Source organism: Pteronotus mesoamericanus, unplaced genomic scaffold, assembly GCF_021234165.1.
Source record: "Pteronotus mesoamericanus isolate MK-2021 breed Mesoamerican mustached bat unplaced genomic scaffold, CSHL_Meso_final contig_94, whole genome shotgun sequence".
Lineage (NCBI taxonomy): Eukaryota > Metazoa > Chordata > Mammalia > Chiroptera > Mormoopidae > Pteronotus > Pteronotus mesoamericanus.
This window is the reverse complement of record NW_026555285.1, coordinates 46806906-46827461: the sequence shown is the minus strand read 5'-3', so window position 1 is coordinate 46827461 and position 20556 is coordinate 46806906. Positions and strand designations below refer to the sequence as shown.

The 20556-nt window shown below is 44.4% G+C and overlaps 1 protein-coding gene across 2 annotated transcripts; it reads left to right on the top strand.

The window, feature by feature from the left end:
• The first annotated feature begins 1902 nt into the window (after positions 1-1902).
• Positions 1903-16148, top strand: CKAP2 (cytoskeleton associated protein 2). 2 transcript variants are annotated; one of them, XM_054586651.1, is made up of 9 exons: positions 1903-1972; positions 2886-2970; positions 6683-6758; positions 6862-7742; positions 8180-8384; positions 9480-9650; positions 11072-11141; positions 15130-15385; positions 15893-16148. In XM_054586651.1, exons 1-9 carry the CDS (start codon positions 1903-1905, stop codon positions 16146-16148), a joined length of 2070 nt encoding a protein of 689 aa, XP_054442626.1. The 2 variants fall into 2 exon arrangements, with proteins under 2 accessions (XP_054442626.1, XP_054442625.1); XM_054586650.1 differs by having other exon boundaries at positions 6680-6758.
• Positions 16149-20556: the final 4408 nt, after the last annotated feature.

Below are 20556 nucleotides of genomic sequence, written 5' to 3'. Positions count from 1 at the left end.
AGAGGAGACTCGTAATCTTGAAAAACCTAGCAGTTTTTCAGGTTTTTTAGGTTTTCCTGCATCGTTACAGCCTATTGAGGTCTCCAGCTTTCTCACAGTCACTTTCTTTTTACTATGTCCACTTTTAAAAAATATTGAAACTCACATAAACTTGACCATTTTAAAGTGAACAGCTCAGTGGCATTAACACATTGACAAAGTTGTACAGCTACTAGTTCCAAACCACTTCTATTAGTCAAAATAAAACCCCTTATCTGTTAGGTGGTCTCTACTCATTCTTCTCTACCCCAGCCCCTGGAAAACACCAATCTGTGTTATGCTTCTATTAATGTATCTATTCTGCATATTCAATATAAATGGCAACTAGTTTCTTTCACTTAGCAAACTGCTTTGGAGGTTCTTGAGTCACTTCTTAACTATTCTATTCTGTTAAACTGTTCTCTGTCACTTAATGGGAATCCCTGGTTGCCCTGTCTGATGAAACTTTAATGAATAATCAACAATATTAACAGCAGTATGTAAAGAGCAGTGGTATCTTAGAGATAGCCACGAGCCCTGTTTAGTGATTGATTCTCCCAGAGCTGGCCCTAGGTGTAAGCAAAGTTACATTAAAAATGGGACATTTTATGACCAAGCTCAGTGGCTCAGTTGGTTGGAGCAGGTTTGATACCCCATCATGGCACATAACTAGATTGCATGTTCCACCTCTGGTCAGAGCATGCATGGGAGGGACTGATGGATGTTTCCCTCTCCCATTAACGTCTCTCAATCTTTCTCTCTCTCCCTTTTTCTCTCTCTGAAAACCAATAAACATATCCTTAGGTGAGGATTTAAAAAAAGGGGGGACATTTTATCAAGGAAAAAAAACCCTACAGAATATCCCAAACTGAATTCCTCATTAGCAAGATGTTACCATAAGATGCCCGAAGAAAAAAGCAGAGAAAAGACAAGAAAAACTGACCACGGTGGAGAGCCAGCTGAGCCCAGGCAGATCTCTCTAACTCTCCCCCATCCCACCTCCCAAACTTTTCTAGCTGTCAATGATTCTTATGTTGTTTCCTAGGCTTTTAGGAAGGGGATAGACATTTTTAGATAAGAAATGAAACATTATGACAGCACCCTTAAACGCACACCCAAAACGTCTACAACAAATGCTATTTTAATCTTACAGGAGGATTATAAGGGAAGGCTCCGTCCTCATTTTACCCCATTCTCTTCCTCTCCTTGTTTTTTTGTTTGTTTGTTTGTTTGTTTTTTGCATCTGATTGCGTAGCATGAAAGATTTTACATCCTAAGTTCAGTTCCCCTTTGCAAGCTTTGTGGGGATAACTACTGAGCCCGTCCCCTCATGGTGAAACAGGAGATACCAACGTCCCCCTTAGCAGCTGTGGTGCAGCCACCAAGTACTATTTGTGAAAGCGAAATACACAGGCTCTTGGTGGGTAGTTGGTGTTTACAGCCTCTTCCACCCCTTCGGTGAACACGCCCACGTTCAATAAGAAGTGCAGCCAAACAACCCTTTTCGCGTCTACCTTCCTCAATGGACTGTGGGCGTCTAAAGACCAGTCCTAGGTGCTGCACAGCAGGGACTTTGCAGGCCGACTCCTACCAAGCTCCAAGTGCAAGACGCAGCGCGCTGTTTTGATTTGAAAACCAAGGAACCATCCCACAGCGGCCCTAACAGAAACTGGAAGACACGCGACCCGCCCAGGCAACCGTAGCCCAAGCCCCGCCCCCTGCTCCCATTGGCCCATTCAATTCACTCCGGCACCAATGGGCGGAGGCGGCGGCGCGCCATCTAAACACCGAGCGCTTTCGAGCCGGGGACAGTGCGCGCCAGCTTTGGTCGGAGGGATTGCGGAGCGCTCAAGTCGTAGACAGGTACCCCAGCTTGGCTGTGCGATGAGCACCCCAGTGGTGCCGCGCGACCTGCCGCTTCCCCCGAATCAGAGGGCCCAGTTCGCGTGCGGAGGTGAGGGCTGCGGTGGCGGGATCCGCACGAACCGGCGAGGGAAACTGGGGCGGCCAGGGTGGGGGGTGGGTGGCTCGGGCTCAACGGTCAGGACCGTAGGCCCGCAGACCCTCTTCACCCTTGGTGAGGTGTATGAGACCCCGAACGGGTCCCCTGGCCCCGCACAGCTGCGCTGCCGACGGAGTGGTGCCCGCGCCGCGGCGGTAGTGTGCGGGTCTTGAGCCCTTGGCGCGCAGTCGTTACTGGCCGGCGTGGGTCACAGGTGGCCGAGACTGGCCCGTTTATCCAGCGGGCGCGTGCGGGGCTCGGTCCGGAACCGGCACCCGCGGGGGCCGGGGGCCGGGCTGCATCCGCACGGGGAACCGGAGGCGTCCGCGCAGGGCGCCCCACCTCCTGCCAACGTTGGAGCAGAAGTTCTGCAGAGCTGGGGCTGTCTCGTCTAATGCTAACTATTGAACGCCCCGACATTATGGAAATCTAGGGTCGGCTAGGTCTTCAGAAGTAATACTGTTATTTCTTTGGCCTGAAAATGGGGAAGCAGAACAAAGATCTCAGCCAGCTCAGTTCTGGTAAATGAGAGAACTTGGAGTCTAGTGTCTTCGTCCCTTCTATTTGGTTTTCTAAAGCTTGGCTTTCAGTACCCGTATGTTGACAGTGATGTTCTCCAGGTGGTTTCAGTGTAAAACAGGAGATAACGTCGTTCTTGTGCAGAGTGGCTGTAGGGCCTTTTATGGCACAGTCTTGTAAAAATGGAGTTATTTCCCAGAGGCAATACTGAATGGGGCAATTTTCTGTTACACACTAGATGTGATGTTAGGTAGAGCATTTGTCGAAGTAAAAGCTTCATTTAGTCAGTATTTCTTTGATGTTATTACTGTAACAAATGTTGACTTGTAGCTCTTTTGTTATTTAGAGCAAAGAAAACAAAAACTCAAGGAACATATGTTGAAAAGAAAAACTTTTTTTGCGTACAAACAGGAAAATCAGATACTATCCAGGTGAGGTCCAAAAGAATTTTTTTTTTAATTTCCAATCTGTAAACTTACATCAGAGTTGTCCAGTAAAAATGTAATGTGAGCCACATGTGTAATTAAAAATTTTCTAGCAGCCACATTTTAAAAGTTTCTTTAAGGTGAAATGAATTATAATAACATTTTATTTAATGCAGCATATCCCTGTGTTGTCATTTCAACATGTAATACTTGAAGAATGGAGATATTTAACCTTTTTGGTACTGAGTTTTCTAAATCTGGTGTGTGTTTCACACTTTGAGCGCATCTCAGTTGGGACTGGCCCCATGGCAAGTGTATTGTGTCCAGTGGTGGCGTAGTGTCTGTGTTATTGGATTGCCCAGTGTTAAAACATCATTTTCTGTGTAAATTAATTCACACTCCAAGAGGAAACAATTTTAAAGCAAAATGTGTATCTTTACCAAAATATTAACTTAAGGTTTATATAGCTCTACAAAGGCCAGTCTTTGTGTAGCAGGGTTTTAGGCAGAGCCCATGTGTGGGGTGGGAGGAGGGTAGTTCTTTGGGAAGCGGCCCCCCACCACGTGTTTGGAATTCATTTGTTTCCGTCTTCTATAGGAATATATTTGTATAGTTTTGTTAAAGTTTTAAAAACAGTGCATGAGTGTGGCTAGAACAAAAACCCGTGCAAGTATATAAAGCAATCAAAGGTCCCCTCACTCTGCGGAGATGACAGCTGTACCTCCCTTCCTGGCCCTTTCTGTGCAGCCTGAGCCCGCAGGCTCAGGCTCTAGAGGGGCGGGCCCAGGGCTGGAATGTGTAAGCTGGCCCCTACGGCAGTGACCGGCAGTGACCCTCGGGTGGGGTTGGTTTACAAGGCCTCTTTGAGCCCTTTCACTTATGCTAAAAGGGTAAAACATGGAGTGCACTCGCCACACACGGTCAGGAAGAGTGCAGATGCTAATGCAAGTGGGGTAACAAGGCAACAGTAGGCAAACCTGGGTAAAGACTGTATGGATGTTCTTTGAACGATTTATGATTTTGCAATTTATGTCTGGCATAATTTCCAAATAAAATTTTAAAAAAATTTGAACTTTATAAGTTTTCCTTTGGAATAAACATTTTTGTAAATCCCACAGTTCCTTGTTTAAAACTGACCCCCAAAAGTGATCTTAGGCTTTGGACCTGAATGACTGAGTTAACAGTGATTCCTGTACTCAGATGGGGCCCCGGGGCGGGGCGGGGGACCAGGGGTTCTCTTCGGCCTTGCTGAGTCTGAGGCACCAGCGAGGCATCCAAGGGGAGACGCCAGATAGTTGGTGTCTGAAGTCCAGGGGTGAGGTTGGGACTGGACATAAAAACTTGTGAGTTGTCTGTGCGTAGATAGTATTTATTTAAAAGCCCAGGGGTGGAGAGGGAGTACTAGAGAGTAGGCAAGCAGGATACTAATTCAAATAAGACAGTGACTCTCAGTTCTTACTTAAATAAGGAGTCCGAGTGGGTCGGGGGGTTTGTAATGCTCTTACACCCAATCAGAAGAAAAGAAACTCAAAAATTCTTCTGGCTGTACCAAGACATCTCACAAGTACTGTACTCATTTTGGGAAACACATGCCAATTTAAATATTACTTGAGCAACACATTATTCAATAGACAACCAGTAAGGTGTAGCTTTTTAAAATTAAACAGTTCTTTTTCTTTCTTTTTACAGTCTTTAGTGTGGATATTTTAAGACTCTTGTTAAAGATAACCCTTTTGAGGGCAATTTTATCATAATAAGACAGAATAGGATTATATATTTTCATTAAGTCTCCATTACTGGACAGGTGAATAAGGTAGATTCTCCTTAACATCCCGAGATTTTTTTTAAAGGTTTAATCATTGTATTTATTTTTTTCCCCTTATTAAAAAATCAAGTTATAGTTGACATACAATAATAGTTTCAGGTGTACAACATAGGGATTTGCTATTTTGATACATTATGAAATGACCGCCACGATGGGTCTGGTTGTACCTCTTAATCCCCTGTACCGATTTCGCCTGTCTCCCCACCCCAGAGTTTAAAATTTGTGTGTGCCCTTGAGCCCCAGCGAGGCTGGGAAGAAGAGAGACTTTAAAAGACGTGGACTGGTGAGGCGCGGGGAAGAAGTAAGACCTGGAGGTCCAGAGGGAGCCAGGGGAGGGGGGCGTTTTAAAGAAAGAATGGCCGTCTGTGTCGGGTGCAGCTGGAGGTGGGTGGCGTTAGGAGTTTCAGTAGAGCCGTGGGGACACGTCCCTGTCCCTGACGGCACAGCTGAGAAGAGAAAGAGAGCGGACTGTGGTGACGCGGAGATGCGCACAGAGGTCCCTTCCTTTGGAGGAGTTTTGCTATGGAGAGAAGAGACGCGAGGCAGTAGCGGGCGGGCACTGTGAGGCTGAAGACTGTAACCGAGATGTAACACCTGGTGTTCACGTGCTGACGGGAATGACCCAGCAGGGGGACAGCATGGGGATGCAGAAGAGCAAGCGCACGGGCCCCGGAACCGAGTCCCTGCGCGGGCGGGGCGGGGGGGGGGGGCACAAAGGAAGAGCGTGCCCTAGGACAACCAGCACGGCGTCGGTTCCTGCCTTAGACGGGAGGGCGGCGGGGAGTGGGGGCAGAGGCAGGGAGGCTCGGCGTCTTTGGCGGAGGAAACACAGGCTGATTCTCATTAAGGCCCCTCGGTAGGATAGCATCGCAGGATACTGTTAGTGCAGAAGTGAGACGCCGAGGTGGGTACGTGGCCTTGTTGGGAGCCACCTGGCAGGTGGACCCGGAGCATCAGCTCCCACGGCGCCAGGCTGCAGGCCGCGAGGAGCAGGAACGTGTGCGGTCAGGCAGCGAGTGTAGGAGCAAACTGTGGGAGACGGCGCTGGGCGCGTGGGAGGGCCCGGCAGGGGCGGGAAGCACCTGCGTCTGAAGCTGGCCACCGAGGTGCCCTGATCATGTTGACCCTTCTGCCGTCACTGAAAGTGTGTCGTCAGGCTGTCAGAGTTCTGCCCCTTCTCCACGCAGAGCCAGCGAGTGGGCATGAAAGGCATCGTGACCAAAATGAACGACTGTATCGATGGCAGACTTTGTTTATGCTGAAATGTACATTTTGTTCACATTTTCGTATCTCTGCGCTTGGGATCTGTCTTAGAATCAGTGACACCGAACTGACCCTGTTTTTCCCTTTCTTCACTTGCTGAGATTCTCATGGCCGGTCCTAACCAGTCTGTGTATGTGAAAAGGAGTTTAAGTCAAATTCACGAGGAGGGGTTGGTTCTTTGGGTGTTTTCTAAATGCCATTTAGAAACTGAAGTCCGTATTATTAATTAACCTGTAAGTGTATGTATGGAAAATTCTGGATTCTTTTGAGAAGACTATTTTTAATTTTTTTCAATAAAAGTCTGTTACCAAGAACTTAAAATGAAAACTAACCAAGGAAAGTGTTGGTTACTAAAGGTTTCTGAAGACTTGTTTGAATGGCTAGGACAGAATGATTAGAATGAGATTATCAAGTGTTTACATATTCTGTGGGGGAGGATGTTAAGACTTTAAAGAAAATATCTTTAAATTCCTCAGCCACCTTGTTTATGCCATTTAATCACCCTATAGTAAAAGTTTTGCTTAGGACAAATAAATCTCTCAGTGCTTACCTCAATTTACAATTATGAAGTTGGTAATTGTTAATATTCTTCCATCCCTCCCCCTTCCCCCCCCCTTTTTTTTAAAGTAGTAGAAACCAGAGAGTGATGGCATCTGAGGGTCAGGTCCAAGAAGAGACAAAAGCTCTGAAACTTAAGGCAAAAATGGTAAGATATGGACATAGTCCTGAAAACTCTCTTTCCCCTATTTCCCTTTCTTAAACTTTCTGAAAAAAGTTCTGAAATAACCGATTTGTCTCCACTCTTTTAGGATGATAAAGAAAATGTCCATAGACCTACAAAGAGCAAAAATAATATAACAATGGAGAAAACCTGTATTCCTTTAAAACCTTCTAAGGAATTAACCAATTCAACTATAGTAATTGATGCACCTAATTTGGAGAATAATAATCAAACTCTGCAGTCGTTACCAATTAAAAATGAGCCCCAAGGTCAACGTCTGACATTAAGCCAAACCTTCCATATTAAAAACAATAATAAAAAGAAACAAGTGGCTACAGAAAAACCAAAGCAAGATGCTAACATGCTCAAGAAACCTGTGCTTGGATCTTATCGGGGCCAAATTGTTCAGTCTAAGGTTAACTCATTTAGAAAACCTGTACAAGTCAAAGATGAGAGTTCTGCAGCGGCAAACAAACTTGCAGCTACTGTCTCCAAAGCCACAAAACCTCAACCCGCGAGCACCAGCAGCGTCCCAGGGAAAAGCCATAGAGCCCCGGCTGTGATGATTAGCACTAAATCTGCGAGCACTACATCTCAGAGCAAACAGCTTTTGCGTCCCCCCATTAGACGTCACTACAGTAATGCCCGTGATACCCAGGACTCCCTGAAGCAAGGCATCAGTAGACCCTCTTTCCATGTAACAATTCGGAAAGGGTCTCGTGACAAAGAAATAGCACAGTTAAATCCAGTTTCATCCAGTGTCAAAGCCAGTTCTTTTCAGGAAGTAAAAAGAAATAAGACACTACTATCCAGAAGCATCACATCTGAAATTATAGCCAGGCCCGCCTCGTTGTCCAATACCAGACTGATAGAACAGTCAAAAACCATTGACCAGCGCAGACACACTATAGCAAAAGCAACTATCGATAGTAGGTCGGCTCAGCCCAAAGAAACTGCAGCAGAGCGAAAGTAAGTAGCTGTAGTTTCATTAGGTTCATTTTCAATAGAGTGCCATTTATGAATTGGTTTATAATTTCCTTGAACGTATTAGAATTTTGTGTGTGCATATTCTCTGCTGTCATAGGCAGACAGATTTAAGCAAACGTATATTGTGAAGCAGTATGGCCTGAGTTACTGTGTTTGAATGTGTTTTTTCAGGTTGCTTTATGGTGCTTAATTTTATTTCCCAATTTTGTTGGGAAATATTTTTTAACGTGTCCATTTAAAAATTCACTCTTGTGTGTTTGAGCATATACTTAACATTGATATGTTCGGTGTTTTTTCCTTCAAATCTGTGAGCTCCTGGCGGGGAGCTGCTGAGAGACCTGAAACGGTCAGGCTTTCCCTCCCTTTGGCGGTGCCCCCCGCCGCCTCACGGGCTGTCCACACTCTGTCCCCGACTGCAGAGCTCGCCTTGGTGAGTGGAGAGCCAGCAAAGGAAGGGCGCTGAAAAGGCCCCCCAGCTCAGCGGCCGCCCAGCCTCCGTCTGCAGGACAGGAAGGGAAGCCGGTGGGCTCCTTCTGGACCACCATGGCAGAGGAAGACGAACAGAGGTTATTCACTGAGAAAGTGAACAAGACATTTTCTGAATGTCTAAACCTGATTAATGAGGTAGAGTCTTTCTCTTATATTTTACAGAGTTGTTTGTAATTTGCAGATCACCTTCATAAGTATTATGCCATCAAATTACATTGTCAGTCTTTTATGACCAAGTCAGGGGTGTTACGTAGACTTACTGTTAATTGGGAGATTATTTCTCTTTAGCCTTTAATGGGCTGCATTTTCATTGAGTTCATAGAATACTCATATATCAAAGGGATAGGTGTTTTTTTTACTTGAATTGTAAATATTGCATTCCTCTGTGATGTTAATAATTTACCAAGGACTAGCAGTACAAATAAGTAAGTCATTATCGCAGGTTAAATTCAAGTTGATGGAATTATTTGCAATCACTCCCATTACTCTCAACCAACATCATTATGGTCTTGAACTTACTGTAGTTTTACTGTTTGGACTAAAATTTGACATCCTATAATAACTGCAGAATGTTTTCTTTATTTCCTGACTATAATCTTGCTTTGGTAACACACTGCTAAGTTCCAGAGCAAGACTGAATATACAGAGTATGATTTCAGACCTTACTCTAGTCTTCATGAGCATCTTTAAACTTTTTGTAGTTCTGAGAACCAGTGAAAATTATCGTCAGGGAAACTGTTTCAATTCCTATTGCTGCTTAGCTGGAGTTTTTTATTGATACTATAGAATTTTTCTGCTCCACTACTTAACTATATATAACACTTACATAAACTGTTACAGACTCATTTAACCTTAATAACAAAACTGGCAAATATAATTTTAAAACCTGCAAACTATTTTCATTCATAAACATTTGGTAGATACAAAAAAATCTAAATAACAAATGGAATCATCAGTATATAAGAGGATAAACATAAAGACCAAATAGAGTGTTACTTTTTTACTAATATTTTTCCCAACTATTATTTTCTTGTGCCTTGTACTTACGGGCTGATATGCTTCTTACTAACCATTCAGAGTAAGTTTGGGGTAAGGAGGATAATAGTGAATATTTTTATGAATTTTCTGACAACTTTTTTCTCTCACTGATCTTGACTGTAGTGAGCCTGCTTAATTGTTCATACTTTCTAGGCTAAAAGGGATCACTTACTTCAATTCTCAATATTTTAGGGATGCCCAAAAGAAGAAATATTGGGGACACTGAATGACCTGGTTAAAGATATTCCAGATGCCAAAAAACTTGTTAAATATTGGATATGCCTTGCACGTATCGAACCACTCACAAGCTCTATTGAAAATATTATCTCAATTTATGAAAAGGCCATTCTGGCAGGAGCTCAGGTGAGATTAAAACTTACCGATGTTTATTACAGTGTAATTATTCAGAATTATTTGGGACACATCACAGCAGGACTTAATAAAATTATGGTTATACATGTAGAAGTAATGTTTAAAGGCCACAAGAATTGCATATTGTATAAAAGCTGTTTCTCAACCTTCAAAAGTCTGCTCACATCCTAGGAATAAACAGACCTTAGAAAATGGATATGCTGTAAGCTGAAGCGTACATTGAATGACATTTGCAGGGAGAAATACTGTAGCACAACTTGTCACTTTGCACATTCCCTGATCTACTGGGAAATTGAACTCTAATATTAAAATTTATTTATCAGTTGTTTACAGTGAGTTTTTAAAAACTCTTCATGCTAGCCTTTCCTTAAGACAGGCCTACTCATAGGAGTCTAAGCAAAGCCAACAAATGCTATTTGACCTTTCACCTGCATCAGAAAGCAAGTATTCAGTGGGCATCCTCTTGAAGGTTGTTACATGTAAGGCACTTTGCTGAAGGATAATTGTGCTAGAATCCCACCTGCGAGGGAGCGGTAGGCCCCTACTGCCTTGAAGCAGAAGCACATGACTTAAGGCGGCTTATGGCCGCGCAGCTAGAGTGTGAGCTGGAGCAGAGGGTCCCCACGGAGCAGCAGTGTAAAGAGAAAGATGGGGCCCTAGAGTAGAAGTTGGAGAACAAGGATCAAAGTTGGCCAAGAAAATTGAAAGCAGAACGGGTGAGTGGTTCGGGACTAAGTTCTTGAATGAAGACTAAGAGCCAGAGCATCACTTTTGCATAGTATCTTGAACATGTTGCGTGAGCGGGCGTGGTCGTTCAAAGGAACACGGGAAGGGCTTGTAGTATCTGGCAGACAGTGAACACTTAAGCCAGACGTTGGGTTTTTAACCTTGAGCTATTCAAACATGCATTTAATACCATGTGAAACAAAATATAGCCATGTACTTGAATGGAGGAGAAAAGAAGTAAACTGTCAATGTAATCAGCTCTTTAATAGATATTAATAATGTTAATTTGCTACTTGTTTACTAATTTTGTTTACATCAGGCAAGTAGCAGTAGTTACCAAAGGCTGAAGAAAAATTATGGGGGAAAATTTTAAACTGATGAAATTCTATTTCTTAAATTCGTTTTTATTTTACAAATTGGAAAAGACAGTTGTTTTTTCAATTTGAGTGACAAAATAAGCAGGCTAAGAACCACTGCCTTGTTTTAAATTTTTTTTTTTTAGTGGGGGGGGGGGAGAGGAGGAGAAGTTTTTTATTTCATGCATTCATTGGTTCACAGACTCTTGCACAGGTCACCCCCTCGTATACACAGTTTAATCACTGCATTTAATGTTTTCAACTTGGACAAAATAGTATCTTACAACATAAAACTAATGTGTTTGCTTTCTTTATTTAAAAAAAACCAAGCCTATTGAAGAAATGCGACATGCAATTGTAGATATTCTAACAATGAAGAGTCAAGAAAAAGTTAAACTTGGTAAGTTAGTTTCTTTAGTTCCTTGAATTGTGACTTTATTACATTTTTGCTGAATTATTTTTATTTTACCATTTAAAAATTTTTGAAATATGTAGGTTAATCTTTCCTCATACTTCTACTGACATACCTCTGAGATTCAGCTTTGTGTAGCATAAAGGATTTTAATTGGGTCTCATTCCAAGCCCCGATTTGTCGCTGAGTGTCTGTGAAAGGTACTGTGGGGGGAAGAAAAACCAAAAACCGGGAAGCCCGATGCTATGAAGCAGCTCGGCTCTCGCGCTTGTAAATTTGCTTTCCGCCGCCAGCTGCAAGAAGCCCTCCGACAAACGGCTGACCTACGATCTACCTCCGCTCCCTGGGACTTTCCGATCCTTTTCTCGCCCAACGCCAAGGGTTCTAAACCCCGGCCTGACCCCAGTTCGGGCTCAGAATGTGGAGACCGCCGCCTCTGAGCGCGCGCGAAGGCAGGCTGGCTGCGTCCCCCGCACCGCGCCCGAGTCTCTGGTGGTGCCGGTACCGGTACCGGTACCGCTGTGGGCCTTAATTTCCTGTTTTAGGACCGAGGCAGTTTGGTAGACGAAGGACGGGCATGAATGACCCGCGGGCCGGACAGCAGCGCGGGAATTGACTGGGATCGCGCGCGCGGGACGCGCAGAGTGGGGGAAATTGGGACAACTGCAATAGAATAACAATAAAAGTTTTAATAAAAAATAGTTTTAGGCAGTTCGAGTAGACGATCTGGAGACACTTTTTACCTGTTAGATTCTGTCCTGTGCTCTGTGCTGAAGAGGAGAAGCTCATTTAGGAATTCTCTGTGCTGGGAGTAGGAGGCGGAGGAGAGATGAGAGTCTTTAGCTGTTAGGTGTATCAACTGTAAACAGATGCTAGATTCAGATGTAGATTGTGCCAATTACTATGAATGTTTGCAAGAAATTTAACCCCTTATCTGTAAAAGAGGTAATGTTAATATCTTCCTCAAGACTCTTGGGACCATTGAATGAAATAATGTACCGGGGTGGAAAAAAGTAGGTTTATAGTTGTGAGTACACAAAACACAGTTTGTGTAAGTATCACATTCTGTGGCACATGGTAAGTGCGTTAAACTTTAGCCATTGTTAACATTAACTAGCTTAGATGAGAGCAGAAATCACTACATATGAGTGTAAGCTAATCTGTTTCCTCGTTTAGAGTTATTTTCAATTTTTTTACTATAACACTTTGTGTCAGCCAGTCAGAAATACTTGAGCACCTATTTTATACCATCATTGCTTGTATCTGGTTATTTTCTTTTGACTGAAAGTGCCAATTTGAACTTTTTAAGGCTCTTGATGTATGCTGCTACGTAGATTTCTAAAAAATACCCTTTTTCCCGAGTAAAATTAAAGATCACACTGAAATTCTAAGTGTGCTATACACGTTTTGGTTACTTGCTTCCAAAAACACTGTTGGAGGCGGCCACTGTGCTGTGGCTTCCCCGCGCGCGGGGGCGTCGTCCACCGGCCGCGCGTCCAGTCCCCCGCTGACTGTTTCCGTTTCCGTTGCTGGTCATAGGCCCCCAGGGGACACGCAGAAGGTGCGTGTGATCTGACCTTACTAGTTACAGCTAATGAAGGAGCGGGTCAGGGAACAGGAGGAAAAGCCAGGAAAGTCTACTCTGCCACGAAGGGAGAAAAGTTTAAGAGTAACCCATCCTGGCGAAATGATGAGTAGAGGGGGTCCGGCGGTTATACCCTCTGGCTGTAAAGCGAATCCGCTGCGGGGGCGCGGCCACAGCACGGCGGCTCTCGTTAATAGTGTGTTGCGTATCTGAAAGTTGAGAGAGGAGACGTTCAACGTTCTCATCACAAGAAAAAATTCATTTTGTTATGTATGGGGACAGATGTTAACTAGACTTACTGTAGTGATAATTTCACAATTATCTGAATACTGAATCATACTGTATACCTGAAACTGATATGACGTTAAATTTCAAGTATACCTTTGCTTTTTAAAAAAAAATTAATAAAAAGAATAATCAATCCTGTGTCTTAAATACTAAAGATGGCAAATTAGAAATAAGAATTTCATTTTAAAAGCCTTCCTCATTATTCCCACTGGCTCTGGAGGTGTGTAGGAAGAGAAAACAGTGTTTAAATCGGATTCTGTTTTCAATCCTATTTTTCCTTCATAGAATAGTCCTAGTCAGTGGAATTTTTTTCTAGCAGGTGGACTATTTGTCTTTAGATGGAGAAAGAAATGCAGTCAATAGACTCCCGGCTTCCTGAAATAGCAAGAGAGGCAAGCACCGCCGGTGCCTCTCGGACACCGCCGGCTCCCCACACCAGAAACCCCGGGTCACGTTCACTCCCACGTCCCCTCAGCCTGACCCCTCCGTCGGCACCGCGTCTCATCCGCCGTCCGCCGGCCTCTGCTCTTGCCCTGGCCCTCTCAGCGCTGCGATCCGAGTGCCCCGTCCCTTACCTGTCTGAACTCCTGCCTCCAGCCTCTTGCCACGCTCCTACGCCCTCACACCCCTGAATTTCTTTCTTTACTTTTTTTCTTTTATTTTCTAGAAGAGGCTATACTGTCTGCCCTGCTTCTGAGTCTATCCAAGTCAGTCTTCTGCTTCTAACTTGATTCCGCCTTAACTTTTAGCCCTCAACTCAAAGGTGTTTTTGGGAGCAGCCTTCCCTTTCCTCCCCCACCCATCTAGGTTGGATGCACCTGTTTTGTGCTCCGTTTTCTTCTCTGTACAGTAATTAATGCGCTTGCTTGCTTGTCTTGTCCTTTAAACTATCAGCTCGGTGTACGGGGACAGAGTCTGATCTTCCTCACCAGTGCATCCCTGGTGCTAATGCGGTGTCTTGCATGTGCCAGGCACGACATACTTGTTGAATTAAAGAATCCATATTCCCCTCTCCCCACTTCAAAGTCTCTTCACTGAAAGAACCACATTCAGCATATCATGTAACTGAAACATCTCTTAGTAAATCTCTAATTATTTTCCTAATAATCAAATCTAGAGGTCTTCTCAACTTGATGGATTTACCAGATGTCTCACAGGTATTTCACATCTAACATGTTTTTTGACCTTTATCTGTCCCCGTACCACCATCTCTTCCTCCCAAAAAAGAAAAAGGGGGGGGGGGGGATTTCCTCTGCCATCAAAGACACCAAAGCAAGAAATCCTCAAGGGATGCCCCTTCATGCAGACAGACACACGCGTGCAATCGTTGCTTAATGCCTAGCTCGGAAATGGCTCTTACCTCGGGCTCTTCCTCCTTGTCGCGATGTGCGAGTGCCATTACAACCGCTTTGTCTTTTTACCTGCTGTCATGGGCTGTGAGTTTTCGTACCCTGCCTTTCGAAACCATCCTGCATCGTGACCGAACCTAATTGTAGCTGTCTCGCCAGCAAATTTGTTGTTTTTGTTTGTTTGTTTGCCAACTTACTTGCACATCAAGTTCATTGCACTCGACCCTTCCTGCCTATCTGAATTCATCCCCTCCTCCCTACATCCTGACCTTGCTCCTTGCTTCATGTTCTAAGTGCGCTGGCGCTTTAAAGTTGTCTTTAACTTCATACCGAGATTGTCTTCCTTGGTCTTGTCCAGTACTCATTTTCCAAGCCCCAGCGTGCAGGTCACCTGCGAGGTCCTTCCCAGCCATCCATCTCCCAGTCCCGCCGGCAGAGCTTGTTATTCCTTTTTGTGGGTTCTTTCTTCCAACCTTTTTATTGGCGCGGCGTTTATAATTATCTTCAAGCGTGTCTCTTCCATGGAATGTGAACTCCTTAAAGGACAGGGATGATGCCCATTCTTATATTTGTACCTATAATCCCTGATACAGAGGTGTTAGTAAATAGCGTTAAACAGTTGTCAGCAGTATTTGCTTAGGAAAACTAATGGTCTTTATTTTGAAAATCTGGTTTGCTGTGAATAGCGGTAATGTCTTCTGATTTTGTTTTTCAAATTTGATCAAAAGCATAACCTGTAAGTGTATTTCTATAGGAGAAAATTTTGAGGAGGCTTGTACAACCAAGGAGCAAATCCAAGAAGCCCACCCTGAAGATACTGGTGTTAATGTGGAGTCAGAAAAACCTGAAATGGAAAATAAACACCACAGAAGTGTGGTGTTTCAAGATTGTGAAAAAGAGCACATTGACAAAACAAAAGATCCAACCAATGATGCTAAAACCCCCAACACAGAAACTAGGAATAGTTGCTTAATTAAATATAATGTGTCTACTACACCATACTTGCAAAGGTAAGCTTTTAAAATGTAATGTGATTTGTTTTTATGCTTAGGGATAATAAATACAGTAGTTGAAAATCTTTAAGATAGCTTTTGGTTAGAGCTATTCGTTAATAGAAAGATTTCAAACAAATTAAATGTCATTGGGCCATCACCTTTTACGTACTGTTACTTGCTTGCTTTTCCCTAAATATTGCTACTTTTAAAAAGAAAATTTTTACATCACTTATTTAATTGCTGTTTGTGTATTATGGGTAACAGTAGGCTTTGGCAATTCAACAGACAATTCTACAGATATCCACGTATCGATTATGCATAAGGTATAACAAAAATTGAGAAAAGAGAAAATTGCTTATTTTAAGGAGTTTGCGGTATAGTACCTCTATAAAACAAACAATCACATGGTTATTATACAAGTTATGGAACAATAAATAGCATCAAAGTACAAAGTAAAAAATGTTAATGTGTTTTTTAACTCCGGGAATCATTCTGTGGATTTTTTTTTTTTTTTTTTTTTAGTGTAAAAAAGAAAATGCAGTTTGATGAAATAAATTCTACACTTAAAGAGCTGAAGTTTCTAACACCAGTTAGACGTTCTAGGCGCCTTCAGGACAAGACTTCTAAATTGCCTGATATGTTAAAAGACCACTATCCTTGTGTGTCTTCATTAGAACAGTTAACAGAGTTGGGAGATGAAATGGATGCTTTTATATGCCGCCCCAATGCAGCCCTGTGCCGGATGTATTTGGAGACTGAAACGACGTCAGAGAAATAAAGCTATGATAGGAAATGAGGTTTTCATTGTTCCTGGGGGGTTTAGTTTGTTGGTTGTGGCCGCGTATGTCTCTTAGGTCGGGAGTTGGCCAAATACTTAAGTGTTCAGAGCAGGAAACCCTTTTACTAATACATTACAGCAGGCGTTGCTGTTGCCTTCTGTGTTAGAGAGCTCGGCCCAGCCTTGTTGATCTTGACAGGCCACGGTTTTCTCAGAGGCAGGTGCGTCTGTCCACTAGTTTACTGTGTTCCTTTAATAATAATTAATAAATGTTATTCTAGTTTTGGTGGTGTTCCTAAAATAACTAATAGTTAAACTTGCTTTGTAGTCTAAAAACAACTGTTAAATCACATCCCCTGAAACATGATAGTTACATGATACAAACAGTTCTCTTCTTTCCACACATACATCACTAATAAAATCATTTATGTCTTTGAACTGATCAAATGGTGTATCTCCTCTACCAATTCTACGTTCACTAATAAGTAACTGGCCATTGTAAGAAATTAGATCATTTTAAAGCTGTGTAGACTAATTTATACCTATATATCTGTAGCATCTTATATTGTTTTCACGTTATAGACAATAGGGCTTTTATTCTTTTTAAACTATGCCTAATATGTAAACAATAAATTAAAATATCTACATAATGTTTCGGTGTCGTTTATTTTAACAAATATGAAATGCAGTTTAACCACAGTGAATAAATTGAAACCTTGGCTTTGATAATATATAGTGGTAATTGACTTCAGTGTTTCAACACTCAAAATAGGTATGTGCTTAATGGTTATTTTCTTTTGAGAAGTAATCTCTGATAGTGTACCCTAATTTTTACCTTAATTATTTAGTTGGTTCTTTTCATCCTTTGTACAGGTGGCACAAAATAGGCCATTTTGAAATAAACTTCAAGCTGGCTTGCACTCTGAGCTTTTTAATATCTATAACATAAGTTTCATTTGCTCATACAGCATAGATTAAAATACCTCTGTAAATGAGAACTTGAGATAACTTCTATATTTGGACGAATTCTATGGAGTGTTTACCCCCTCAATTAACTGAGGGAAATAGTTATAGTTAGTTCTAACATTTATGGACAGAGGTGGAACTGCTTTTCAGAGGCTTAGGAACAGTCATGTGTCTGACCTCGGGTTCCTTCCAAGCTAAATCTCCACGGTGCGTGAGCTTTGAGTTTCGGCAAGAGCTGTGTTCAAAATCCCAGCTCTTGCCTTTCTTTCAACGTTAGGCGGCCATGAAGAAGCTACTTACTTGAACCTCATCTTTCCGAAGGATGGAGATAATCCCCTCTGGCCATTTTGTGCCATGTTGTCTGCCTGTCCCCCTGGGCAAGTGGCCCAGATGGACACCTGACCCAAGCTGGCTGGTCAGAATCCTTTCCGTAGGTGCTTGGAGTCAGGACGGAATTGGTCTTCTCTACGTAGTTGGACCTGAACTATGTCAATGTGAGGCACTGGGTGACCGTTTAAGCAGGAGTGTCCAGCCTTCTGGCGTCTGGGCCACACATGAAATACACAAAACCTAACATCTCATGTTTTCAGTAAATCAACGATTTTGTGTTGGGCCACATTCACAGCCATCCTGGGCCGCCTGTGAGCTGCGGGTCGGACACCCCTGAAAAGTTGGGTAGCAAAGGTCAGCAGCAAACGGGACATGGAAGTAACCACCCAGGGAAAAGCAGGGACTGTCCCTGGGGTTTTCCTTGGTCAGAGCCTAGCGTGGGACTGCGGGCCATGGCCGGCCTTGAGTTGGAATTTTTATACTCAGACCATCCTGTGCAGTTATTTTCAGTCTCTAAATGTGTAAGGACCGCAACACGTGCCTCCCCTGAGCTGGTCAGGCCGATTCTGTGGCCCCTTTTCCGTCCACACGCTTTAAAGGGCCCATGAGGTTACACCGGGCCCACCAGAATAATCCAAAATAATCTCCATAGTTTAAAGAGAGCTGGTTGGCAACCTTAATTCTATCTGCAAGCTTAATTCGCCTTTGCCCTGGACCTGATCACTTGCACAAATTCCAGGCACTGGGGCGTGGACATCTCTGGGGTGGGGGGGCGTCATTCTGTCCCCCCACACTTGCCCAGGGTCACGGCCACTGAGCCGAGCGCCTGAAACTTACCTACTCGGCGGTCCGCATGGGCGGAGACAAAACTGAACTGGGGGGGGACACGACCCCCGATACTACTGGCATTGTTCTAAGCCACGTGGGACCAGTTTTTGAAAGGCGCCTTTCGTAGGCCCGCCGACTCCGAGAACAGCGCCTCCCGCCCGACCGGGAGGTTCCCTCGGTCCGCAACCAGAGAGACGACCGGCCGTCCAGCCCCGCGGAAGCGCGCCAGGCGCGGGGGCGGAGGGCCGCCTCGGGTCGCGGGGAAGCGGGTGAGCGGTCTGGGCGGGCGGGCCGTGGAGGGAGGGGCGCGGCGGGGCCCACGCGGGCCGGGGACGCGGCGGAGACGCGCTCCCCGAGGCGCCGGGCGAGGCGCCGGTGCCAGGAGGGGGCGCTGCCCTGGGAGCGGGGACGCGGGAGCAGCAGAGTATTTGGTCGCGAGTGACATGGATGACTGGTGTCCTACGTGATGCGGGCCTTCCCCGGCGCGCACCTTCCCCACCTCCCCTGTGACTCGCCGGGGATCCCACTTGTGGCACTGGCAGATCACTATTAGTTTTTGCTGGGCATGGGCACGCGAGGGGACACTTGTCGCGTTCAGAGTGTATGCAAGTCTCAGGATCGTGTGAGTGTGGTATCAGCACAAGTGTGGGCCGAGAGGACCAGCTGTGGTTTTCAGCCGAGAAGTGCGGGCGGTTCTTGACTGATCAGTTACTGTCTATTACGTAGAATAAAGACTCCGAAGAAAAAAAGAATAGGACTAGGGGAAAACTTGGCCTCCTTGTTAAATCGTGTCATAAATCCCAGGGGTCACTTAAAATAGTGTCAAAGAAACTTTTTTCCATCAGGTCCCTAAATACACGGGAAGACCTAACTGTTCTTGAAAAGTTGTCTTGAAGACAATGCATCTGAGTGGTTCTAGGGAGAAATTATTTCTAGAGCTGCCTGGTAATTCTATGACAAACAGGGATACAAACGAAGATTCACCGGGGGATCATACTGTAGGTTTTGGTCTGCGATTTTTACTTTATCTGCCTTGCTCTCTGTGCCTCATAATTCCTTGTGGTGTGATTTCTTTTAAATAAAATAAAATAAAACACTACAAGGAAGCTTTCTGAAAATGAAGTAAATTCATCCAGTGTTTTTTTCTGTAAAGAAAGAACAAAATCATCACTCTTCTAAGGTTTTAATGATAGTATTAGCTGTGGTTTATTTGGAGCCTCCTATGTATCAAAGCATTAGGAACTTTCTATTCATTCTTTCTTAGTATTAAGCAATCCAACTAGCTGTTTCCTCCTGGATGTATAGAAGCGGAGGCTGGAGTTTAAAGACTGTCTGTTTAAATGTCTCGTCTTAGTCCCAGGCACCTCCAGCTCAACATGCCTTTCCCCATCCCTGGCACATTCCCACTGCCAAGAAAAATCAAACAAAAGCCACGCACACGACCCCTGTGGCTTTCCTCTCTTTGGGGGAATGATACCATTGTTAACTCACTTTACCCCAGGACCTTGGGGGTCCACGTCTTGTCCTCCTCTCCCTCCTCGTCCTCCATAAATCTATCACCAAAAACCTTGCCGTTCCTTTGTACACATCTCCTTCCCGTTTCCTTCATCCCCATGGCCACTGCCCTATTCCACTTCCTCATCATTTCCCTACCTTTTCTGTTGGGGCCTCCCCCGCCCCTGTCCAGTCCACTCGCGCTGCAGCCAGAATGGGGGATTGTTCTGACGCGCAGGGAGGATTGCGTTGCTGTCGGGGTTAAAACCGTCCAGAGAGCGCCCGTTAGTTACCTCGAGGATAAAATGCAGCAACCTGAACTTGACTTACCATGGCCTTCAGACAGGCCCTGTCTGCTTTACCAGCCTGTCCCAGCCCTCTTTCAGTTCCTTGAACCGGACACCGTCTCTTTGGCTCTTAAACAAGCGATTCCCTTGTGCTCCATCACTCTTTGCTCCTCTCTGGCTGGCCAGCTTCCATTCATGCTTGAGGCTTCAGCTTAAATAACATTTTCCTGACTCCCCTGGATATTTCTGCTAGATGCCAGCCTAGCTCTATCTGTGAGACTCACCGCCCTACATTGGTTTGAGACCTGGGGTCCCGTCTGCCTTGGGGCTTCTGTGATGGCAGGGACAGGGCCGGTGACAGACTTCCCCAGGGTTATAAACCCTGGCGCAGGTGCTCAGGTCAGACTGTTGAACAAACAAAGGAATAAGGTGGTGGTGTCCTGCCATGGTGATCAGAGGTACTTTGAATTCATTCTGCCTTTTGAAAATGAATGTAATCCTCA